This window comes from Lasiodiplodia theobromae (genome assembly GCF_012971845.1).
Source record: "Lasiodiplodia theobromae strain AM2As chromosome Unknown scaffold_13, whole genome shotgun sequence".
In the NCBI taxonomy this organism is placed as follows: Eukaryota; Fungi; Ascomycota; class Dothideomycetes; order Botryosphaeriales; family Botryosphaeriaceae; genus Lasiodiplodia; species Lasiodiplodia theobromae.
This window is the reverse complement of record NW_023336333.1, coordinates 135,599-146,066: the sequence shown is the minus strand read 5'-3', so window position 1 is coordinate 146,066 and position 10,468 is coordinate 135,599. Positions and strand designations below refer to the sequence as shown.

Sequence of the window (10,468 nt, the reverse complement as noted above, 5' to 3'; positions counted from 1 at the left end):
TTCAGTCAGCAGCATCGTGCAATCTACGATGCTTTGGACAGCCACCAGAAAGCCTTTTTTGGAAGCTTATTCAATGAAAGACATGTGAAAGGTTTCCTGGCTCTGCAAGGCTACGGAGGGTCCGGGAAATCACACCTCGTAGCAGCGTCTGCACTTGGACTGGCCCTCACGAAACGACGTGCCCTGCTCATCGCAAACAACAACCAAGCCGCAGATAACCCGCTCAAAAAAGTGTTAGTTATCCAAAACACCATCCATGCGGACGGAATCAAGATAAGACGGCTCCTCGGGCGTGGGATGGCCCACGTCTACGAGAACGGGATCTCGGAGCATGGAGGCCATGATGTCGACCCATGGCAGCATTCTGTTGAAAAGGCAGTGCGTGCAGTCTTCAAAGAAAGTACAGAACGTGGAGAAAGCGACGAGCCAATGGAATCGGATGTCTGGGATGAGGTCGTCAACTCAGCTGAAATGATCTGCACCACACTCGGAGCCTGTGGGGACTTGCGGAGAGCAGACCCATCATTCTCTTGCCTCTCCTTTGATGAGGCCTCCGTAGTCAACGACGCAGGTGTGGCTGTCGCAATCGCGGCGATCGACAAGGCACTGGACCAAGTAATTCTTGTCGGTGACCCAACGCAACGAATCGTCCGCCTTTACAGCTCCAACAACCCTGTCGCCGCCCAGATGACCACTTCAGCCATCGAACGGCTGACAAAGTCAGGCCCAACCATATCGTCGTTCGTGCTTCCAACCAACCGCAGGCAGAAGCCAGAACTCGCCGAATACGTGAGCCGATACCTCTGCGAAGTACCAATGGTCTGCATACTCCCCAATGATCTCACCTCGCCGTGGGAACTTAACATTTCGCACACTTTGAACAGTGGACAACTCGGCTTTGGACGCAAATTTTAACACAGCCGGGAGGTGTTCGTCAACGTCGACGGGTATGAGCAACTGCGCTTTTGCTTACCTTGCGCTGAGGATAGAGAGAAGTGAGGAAAGGAAGGTGCTAATGATTTGGAAAGCATTTTATTAAGAGATCAATAAGAAGTAGAGAATGAAGCTTGAGTAATGAGTAATGCTGACTCCGCGGCAGCCTCTTGGCAATTCCGTCATTTCTAGGCTGTTATACTCGTTCCACGTTCACCTCTGTTTATGTAGTAGAGTCTTTGAATCTTACTAAATATGTCAGCAATAGCCTAGCATGTTGTCGGAAATAATTCAAAGTGTTCGTGTTCTGTCGTCAACTACCATTACCCTCGGGACAGACGTGGGAAAACATGTGCGGAACCACCGCTCATAGGAAGCAAAGGAAATGGGCGAAGGAAAATGCCTTTCCGGCTTCTGAGCGGCCTGACAATTGACGCAACTTTTGAAGTGGATATAGCGTCGAAGATGCAGGCGGGAGACTTACCGCGCAAACACCTCCTGGTGAAAATCTTTCAGCAATGTCTTGTATGCCCCGTCTCTCTCAGCTTCCCCACATGTACCTCTCGCTAGTTGCGCCCAAGCGGGATTTCTGCTAATCGCGGACTGGCGCAGGCAGAACTCAACAGCTTCGCTGTACGCGAGACCCATGCAGTTCTTCACCTGCCGAACAGCTGCACCAATTTTCATAGCATAGTCTTGCTTCTTCCCTTGGTCATTCCTGCGGGTGACTTTCAAAGCAAGCTTCTGACTACCGTCCTTCGAGGTGTACTGCATAAAACCGACGATTGGCTCTGCAATGTCCCCTCACTGTACCCGTCTGCTACCTCAAGCACGAACAGATAATGTTGAAAGGTGTAGTTCTTGATCCGGAAGAGGCGAGCGCTACGAATGCCCGAAAGCCAGGATGTTCCGAGCAGCATCAGTCCGCACTCTGCCACTTGATATGTGAGATCGAACCGTTCGGCATAGGGAAACTCTTCGAATGCTTTAGCAAAGGATTTCTGTTGTATTTTTTCCAGGAGGGAGTGGACATGGGCTGAAGTGGCCTTGCCCGAGGAGACGGAGTTGGGAACGGGGTAGCGGGATTGAAACCAGATGAAGGCGTCGTTTGGATCCTCACTCGCGCTGTTGGCTACACCGCCCAATTTATGGCGCGAAGATGTTCCTTGACGCAGCAATTACAGAGACTCTTTGTTGTCAAGGACACCAGTTTGGTCAAGGGCCTCGGCGGCGTTCCCGTTATCCAGGAAGAACTAGACGCCATTCCTCGGAAGTTCTTGGAAAAGAAGCAATGGAGCGAGCCCTTGGTTCGCCAATTCCAGCAAGCGTTTCCTGAGGCTGCCGGAGAGATCAACAAGTTCAGTCTCGCAAGAGCTGCAGGGTATATCACAAAATTCCACCAGGTCATTGGCTGGGAATTGAATGGGAACGCGAACGGAGATCCCCACAGGTTTGACTGGCTCCTTGTCAAGGCCTGTGCAAGATTCTGGCGTGCGAAGGACAACGTCTCCGTGGGCCCAAAGCATCTTCATCCACGGAAGGACGATCTCGATTCCTGGGCGCGGGAGTACAAGCATGGAAAAGGGCCGGCGTGGATGACCCCCGCTCGCCTTGATGCCCACGCACATCCGCAGATCATCAAGTCTTTTGCGGAAATCCAAAATCTCAAGTCACTCTCCCCCATCTTCGCCGAGATCCTGGATACGCGACCTCCTACTATTCGTCAAGGTAGGAAGGAATACCAGAACACCCACGGTCGTATCGAGAATATGCCAGAGAACCATGAGCTACGCGCCATGGCCAATGGAGATGAAGAAGAGGTCTATCTCGGCCCTATCATCTACACCAAATTCTGGTTTCCTGTCCTGCAGAGGTTCTATCAGAGCAACAACCCCAACGATATCCCAGCGCTACCGCGCGAAAATGTCATGCCTGGCTGGGGAGATGGAGATCTCATGAGCAGCGGATGTCCAGATCGCATGAAGAAGTATGATGTGTACGTCAAGAAGTGCAAGAAGTTCGGACGCAATGCGCTCGTTGTCTACCTCTTGTCGGAGCTGAAACGGTCCGTTGGCAAGCAGAGAGAGTTTAAGTCTATCTTGAAAAGGATCAATATCTGCCTACAGGAAGGTCTTTTCGACATTTCCCCGGAGGAACTTCAGCGGAACAAGGAAACGAACATCCACATGCTGCCGCCGGAGTGTATGAGAGACAGTTGTACGTATATGAGACTTAGAGACTGACACAGCACTAGACCTACTTTCAGGAGTGTAGAAAGATTAGGTAGAATACTCTTTTTAGCCTTTTCCTTCTACGTATCGGATGCATGACATGTCGATGGCGTTAGTTAGCACAAAGGGGAGACAGTGGAATCAGGTACTCCACCGTAAATGTGATCGCGATCATTGCCATTGCAGGGATGCCAAGTCCCTCTACAGAACTATTAATTTTATAACACATCCAGGTATCTTGAAATTGACTCCCAAAACGCCACCATTTATCCCTTAACCGACCCAACCCACGCAGGTATTACTTCCGCACGCCATCCTCACACCATTCCAAGTGCTCCCTCATCGCAGGAAACACGTCCCTCGCCGAATCCTTCCCCATCCACGTATCCAGATGTCCATAACCCTGCACCACCCTCCTCGAATACAAATCCGGTCCAAACCGCCTCCTCAGCGCATCGTACGTCACGAACGTGCTCTCCGGATCGTACACGACATTCGAGCCGCCGCTGACGAACAGGATCGGCAGCCCCCTCAACCGCTCCCACCCTCCCTCGGTCGCGACGGTATCGCCTCCCTCCCCATCCAGCACATGCCCGGCCCTCCCCATCGCCATCGTCTGCGTCAGCATCCGCATGTGCACGCCGCCCAGCAACTCGCCCAGCCGCTCGTGCGTCGCGCGGTTCAGGTTCGCGTGCTCCCAGCACCGCCCGTACGTCAGGCTGAAGCGGTGGCACACGGCGCTGCGGCACACCTCGGCCTTACGCTCGACCGGGTAGAAGCGCAGCGCCTGGTCGATGGCGCCCTGCACCGCTGCTGACGCCGCCCTGTTGTTGTCCGCGCCCTCGGCCGCCGTCATCGGGAACCACTCGCTGCCTGCCGCCGCAGCGTAGATTTTCGGTAGGCACGGCGTGTCGGCCTTCAGCGTGTTCCAGCGCCCGAAGACGAGGTGCGCGAAGACTTGCGTGCAGGTGAGGCCGGCGAGCCAGGCCGCCGGGATGGTCCCGTCGAGCAGGCCGATGGCGGTGGAGACGGAGCCCATGCAGTGCGCGATGACGTAGATCTTCTCGTTGTTTTCTGCGTCGGCGGCGAAAGTGCGTAGGTACTCGAGGGCGGCGAGGACGTCCAGGCGCGCTTCGTAGACGGTTCCGCCCTGCGCGCAGATGGGCGTCGCGGCGAAGCGGTGCGAGACGATGGACACGGTGTGGCCGAGCGAGGTGAAGTAGTCGACGGCGTTGGTGGGCACGGTCGGCAGCGCGAAGATTTCGTGCGTGACGGAGGCGCCGGGGACCATGAGGATGCGGTGTTTGCGGCGGGTGGGCGTGGTCGTCGCGGCCCAGGTGCGGAGCGTGCTGGTGACTCCGTCGCGGGCGGTGAGCTCGACGGTGCTGATGGGCGCGGGCTTGGGTGGAGGGCTGTCGAACATGTCCACTTTGGGTTGGGAGAGTTGGAGTTTGCCGAGCGGCCCTAGGTAGAAGGAGGCCGTGTTTTGGGCGAAGTTGCCGACGAAGTCGGCGACGGTTGAGGCGCGGTCGAGGAGGCTGCCGTTCGGGAGGGCCGACAGCGTCTTCAGCTCCGAGGCGAAGTTGCGCCACGGTATGCGCAGGATTCCTTTGGCGGCCAGGGAGCCGTCGGGGTGGGTGATTGTGGTACGCAGCACTGTTGTGGCTCTCCACGTCGAAGTGATGGAAAAGGCCATCTCCGGTGTGAGGTCCTTCTTGCCATGCATATGGTATGTGCTGCCATCGGTGCTCTGAACAGTTAGGTTGTAGACCAGATTGCTGCCTTCAGAAACTGATTTGTCTGCAGAAAAGAATTCTACTTTGCCTCTTACTAGAAGAGGATCCTTGGACAGCGCTCTGCAGGAGAGCGTCCCGGTGGCGACGGCATCCTGGTTCTGCATATTGTTCCTTCTTCTGGGAGACGAAACACTCAAATACAGCAAGCCCGAGCTTGACGAGCTTTGCGCAGTCTTTTCAGCACTGACAAAGTCATCGAGATCATTACCGACGTGGATATGGCCTTCCATGATCTCAGTGAACTGTACGCCACCCGTGGCCGCTGCTATCTGCATGGTCCTGTGGGCTGCAGCAAGATCCCGGGGAGGTGGAAATGATTTAGCAGGTTTGCCGAATAGATCAAGCCTACCATTTCTTGTCCAATCAATGCACAAGCCTCTTTGATGCGCGATGAGGTCCACGGACCTCTCAGCGAGGGCGGTGATGGTGGCAAAAGGGTTAACGCCTGGGATGTTAGCATTCAATATGTATGTATTATGGAGAACACCTCTTACCAAGGGAAGTTGGAACCACGGCTCCGTCAACACAGACGAGACCATCATGAACTTCCGAACCCTCACCACTGAAAACCTGACCCAGGTGATTGGTGGCGCCACGTCTGCCGGTACCGTCGGAGCTCATCACGGCACCACCGAGGGGATGAACCGTAATCTGTTCTTGTTTGTTTAATACTACTCAAGGCTGTCAGTACAATCACTGTAGGAAGGGGATTCCATTTCTCATACCGGAATGGAAGGGAGTATTGACAAGCGTGCCGCCAATAGCATGGGTTGCCTTTGCAAGAACAGCATTCAGCTTCTTTACGCTCTCTGTGCGCCCAACTCCCACGAATTGCAACTGTGGCTTATCATTGTCGAGAGACAAAATCGCTTCGTTGCTGTCATGAGACATGATGAGGTAGACCTGGGTCTTATTGACGGAACCGCCTTTGGAGTACGGGCCAAGGAATCTAGCTTCAGCTTTCGACATTAGGTGTTGGAGCTGGTCCTTAGCATTCAATCTTTCCGGCTGTTGCTTCCCGGGCAGTATCTCCAGCATGGACTGTATCAGAGGTGCAAGTGCTTCTGGGATGGCACCTTCCTGCATAATGTAACCATCGAGGACGTTTGGAGAGCTGATTGCGTCTCTGTTGTCAATGATTCCGGTAATTGTCGGGCCGGATGGTTGTTCTGTTGAAGGCTTCGCACGGCCGATACCGTTCACAACCTCATCTGTGTCATATCCTTGACCGTGTCAGTACCGATGAGTTTGAGCATCTTGATTGACTCACCAAAGGATAAGATATCCCCGTTTCCAGAGAGCTTTTGCCCTACCATACGTGATACCTGCAAACCATGATCTCGGGAACGGAGGAGAATCTCTGTTGTTCCCAAAGAACCAGCCCCAAGGAAGCAAAGTTCCTTCTGCATGAGAGATTAGTGGTGATTCGGGCAAAATAAATAGATGATCAATACTTACGGCTCGTACCCACATCAGGCTTCTGTGGAAATTGTCCTCAAACTTTTCCCTTCCGGCGCCATGCCAGGCGAAGAAGATAATGTAGCCATTACCTTTTGGATCTCGGCTTATGTAACGTACTTCGCACTCGCAAAACATTTCCGCTCCCCAACTCCAGGCATCTGGAATGTAGTTCATCAGAACCGAGTTCTTGGAGCCATCGTTCACCCCAGTACAGTCTTGCCCGCTGCATGTTGAGGCCTTCATTTGAACACCAGCGTTGTTCAAACCCTCTCGGAAGAACGTAGTTTGGGGTACACGGTAGAAGTTGTGCTTCTGGCCCAAAGCCTCAGCCTGCTTCTCAAGCACGGAGAGCTTCTTCGGTGTAGGAAGATTTTCTGGATAAGGGGTTGGCTGTAGCATTTCCGAGGCACGTTTGTAGTCTGAAAATTGATCAATGCACGTTTCTGGGTTGAGAGCTAAGTATACTCACAAGGGTCAAGAGCACCCACGTCGTTTCGGAGCTCAGTTGGCCATGAACAGAGCGCCAAGGTGCGTTTGTCACACTCCAAGTAAACATTTGCGTTGATGAGAGATGTCCCACCAAGACCTATACCCTCAGCATCAAATAAGCTTGAAAATGGTGGAAGTATTGCTCACCTTTTCCAACAAAGGCGTTTTGCCCTTGGCCCAGAACCAAATTGTACATTCCCGTGGGGCTCCCGGCAGCAACACTCTTGCATGTTGCCGTCGCTCTACCAGTGCTTCCGGAGATATGGAATTCTGGTAACACTTCCATCAGGGTACTTGGATACTCGCCAGCTACCCATCGTCAGTGTGCTGTAGTATGAACTCGTTCACTGAAGTACGCACGCCATTTCTCTTTCCCCATCTCGAGCACTGCAACGCTCTTCCCTGCCCTTGCCATCCGGCTTGCCGCAACACCACCGCCGTACCCAGATCCGATAACGACAACGTCATACTCCGAGCGCATCAAGTGCACAGATCTGCTTAACCGGGGGAACTTGGGTTTCGACGTGGAGTTCCTTCTTGCATCGTGATTGGCTTTTTCTGAAGAACGGGATTTCGGCCGTGCGGCGTCCGTTGCTATGGCTATTTTTTCCGAGAGAACGGAAATGGATTCGAGAGCTTTTGGGACTCCGGCGGTGGCCAATTTTTTGTCTCCCAGTCGATCAAACCAGCCACCTAAGTCAGAAAACGGTGCCATGGTTGGTGGTCTCCAATCTCCCTCTCAGTGAGGGTTGGAGCTTTTCTGTAGGACCTTTGAAGATAAGAAAAAGATGTCAGTGTAGGCACTCGGTTTTCACCTCTGTCGTCTGGGTGGCTGCATTATTTATATAATTCTAGGCATCGTGACCCATGGTAGTAAACTAAGCTCGCAGGGTCCTCATCGGGTTGGTCAACTAGTATGAGGCGGACCGTTCCATATAAAAGTGGCATTTCCCGTTATCAGGAGTGCATTCAGCAGCAGCAAAGATTTCACGTGGCGCAGACGTGGCACCAAGTTGTGGACATGAAGAGAGTGTGTGGCGATGCGTTGTCAAACCAATCTCAAGGAGATTTTCAGCTCTCATGCGGGACAAAAATATGGTTTCGTACGTGTCGGGCCATATCGTGCTACATGAGAACCGGAGAATCATCTGTATCGAGCTTTAGATGCGGAAAGGTGTACACTTTGGGCCTAGTGAGGCTGCTAAAAGGGCATGGCGGCCACGTACGCTTTTTCTGTGTGGCTGATGAAGCATTTGTCGGGGCCGAAGCTGGTAAGCGAAATCAGAAGTGGCTGGATCGAGACGCAAAGAGGCAGAAATATGGGCTTGTGAGATCTGAGCTGATGGGGGGCCTATACGGCCCTACCCGGCGTGCATCAGCCAACAGTCGAGCCTGGAGAAAAGCCACCACCCGGGGCGGCCGAGATCCTGAATGACTCAGTGAAAGCCTTTTGTATTTTGTGTATGGGAAACTCCAAGCATCCGAACCAAAGGATTCAACTGCCGACGAAGTTGCATCTGTGCAAGACCGTTGCCGTTCATCGTTCGTTACACACTAGCGCGCCGTCGGCGATTTTTCTCACAGTTTCTCTCCACGCCCCCACCAGACTATCGAATGCAAGTGCTTATCAATTGCAGCATCTGTCAGGTATATTCTTATCTCAAGGCTCCCGTCTACCCTGCCCCTTCCAAAATCAGTAATTGCATCTTCTCCGCAAAACCATCCCAACCCCAAACTAGCTTACGCCCTCCATTTCTCAGCCCTACTTCTCCCGTGCGTAAAACTAGCCTGCATCTCCATCAACTTGATCTGCGCCCGCGTCCAACACCCACACCGGAGCGTGGTCCGCCAATATTATTCTCCCCCACCTTGAAGCACTCCACTAAGCCTTAATCACGAAAAAGAAAAAAATCCTGAATCCGATCCGATCAGATCGAGAGTCGCGTCAACCGCACGTGGCAAGGAGCGGGTTTTCAAAGCGAAAAGGGTCATCGGCGGCGTGCTCGCGAACCGTGGTTCTCAGCGTTTCGTTTACCCTATAAGGAGTTAGGCGCAAACGGTGGAGATTTTCCGGCCGATGTCGGCCAGCATACCGAGTCAAAGTGATCAGAGAGTTCGGTTTGCGGGACGCATTGCCGTTGCCGGTGTTTAAGTTTTGCAAGAAGGAGCCAAGGTAGAGCACGGTGAAGTAAATCATGTAGATGATGTTGAGGATGGGACAGGGATTGGAGCCGAGGCCAAGGTTGACTTTATTTTTCTCTTTTTTTGTTAATTTCATGGGTAGTTGAAGCTATCGTCCGGATATAAATGTGATATTAATAATTATACATACATGTCCGGACGATGGCTTCAACTGCCCACATATGTCGCTTTTTTGTGAAAAAAAAAAATATAGGTATCTTTTACTTTGGTGTTTTTTAATTTGTGGCCCTGGTCTTCGGCTACGTTGCCTACCTGTAGAAGGGTTAGGAGGGAATGCATGTGAATGAACCGGATACTGAAATGAAGAGAACATCTCCGTCCATACAGGCAGCCTTGTGTTTAAAATACCAAGTGCCAGGATTACTTCCGATATCCATAAGGACCAGACAGATATTCAATAACGTTTATACTTCACTTGGCCAAGTAAATGACCTGGATCATCCGCTCCTCTACGCGTCGTTTTCCATAGTGCATTGCGAAACATGCAACAGTGAGTCTACTGGATGATCTATACACCGCTCGTAGAAGCATGGATATAAAAAGCGCTTGCTAAGAAGGCCGCCTGTGGTAGTTTTGCATCGATTGGTCAGTGTGGGGACTTGATATAGGCGTAACGTCTATGCGCACTACGAAATTGCCTCAGAAAATGCCTATTTTGCAGAATTGCGGGGCTTAGAACGGATGTTAAGCGCAGATCCCCCGCATGAGACGGGAACGCGCGGCCGTAGGTATGTAGTGTAGGCTTGGTGGCCATCGGAGTCCCCCCGACAACTAGCGGACATTCCCCGAGGCCGCACATCAGCGCTCCCCTGCACCCATAAATTTTAAGACTCGGTTGCAAATATACGCAAAACCCATTGTTTCCATTTTCAACATCCAAAATTCATACCAAAGGGAAACCCCCCCCCCCCCCCCCCCCTTTTTCTGCTCATGTCTCGTCAACAATTCCCATTCCCGCCAAAACCCGTGCCACCAGGCGCATGGGATACACACTTGCATGTGTTCGAAACGTCCAAGTTCCCATTAGCCGAAGGAAGACACTTTACTCCGGCTCCGGCAACTCTGCAGCAACTCAAGGCTTTCGAGGAAAGCATCGGCGTTCAGTGCGTGTGCATCGCCCACGGGCTGTCTTATGGAGCAGACTGCAACTCCCTGCTCCACTTCATCGCCGAATGGAATAAGCAAAGCGCTACGGCAGTAGCTCGCGGCATTTGCGTGCTTGACCTGGAAACGGTGACGGACGACCTGCTGGATTCCTATCACGCCGCCGGCGTACGGTCCGTTCGACTTGACTTCTTTCGGCACCGCGCGACGCAAGATGTGGAAAGGCAAGCGGACCTGATCCTCAAAACAGAC

General features: G+C 52.7%; 2 protein-coding genes across 2 annotated transcripts; one reads left to right on the top strand and one right to left on the bottom strand.

Annotated features, from left to right (window-relative positions):
* Positions 1-2,081: 2,081 nt before the first annotated feature.
* Positions 2,082-3,207, top strand: LTHEOB_4825 (uncharacterized protein; the record flags this gene model as incomplete). Its single annotated transcript, XM_035513902.1, has 2 exons — positions 2,082-3,135; positions 3,188-3,207. The coding sequence occupies 2 exons, from the start codon at positions 2,082-2,084 to the stop codon at positions 3,205-3,207; spliced, it is 1,074 nt and encodes a 357-aa protein (XP_035374267.1).
* Positions 3,208-3,462: 255 nt separating this feature from the next.
* Positions 3,463-6,820, bottom strand: LTHEOB_4824 (Glucose-methanol-choline oxidoreductase; the record flags this gene model as incomplete). Its single annotated transcript, XM_035513901.1, has 6 exons — positions 3,463-5,246; positions 5,310-5,405; positions 5,455-5,631; positions 5,686-6,183; positions 6,231-6,363; positions 6,419-6,820. The coding sequence occupies 6 exons, from the start codon at positions 6,818-6,820 to the stop codon at positions 3,463-3,465; spliced, it is 3,090 nt and encodes a 1,029-aa protein (XP_035374266.1).
* Between the last annotated feature and the right edge of the window lie 3,648 nt (positions 6,821-10,468).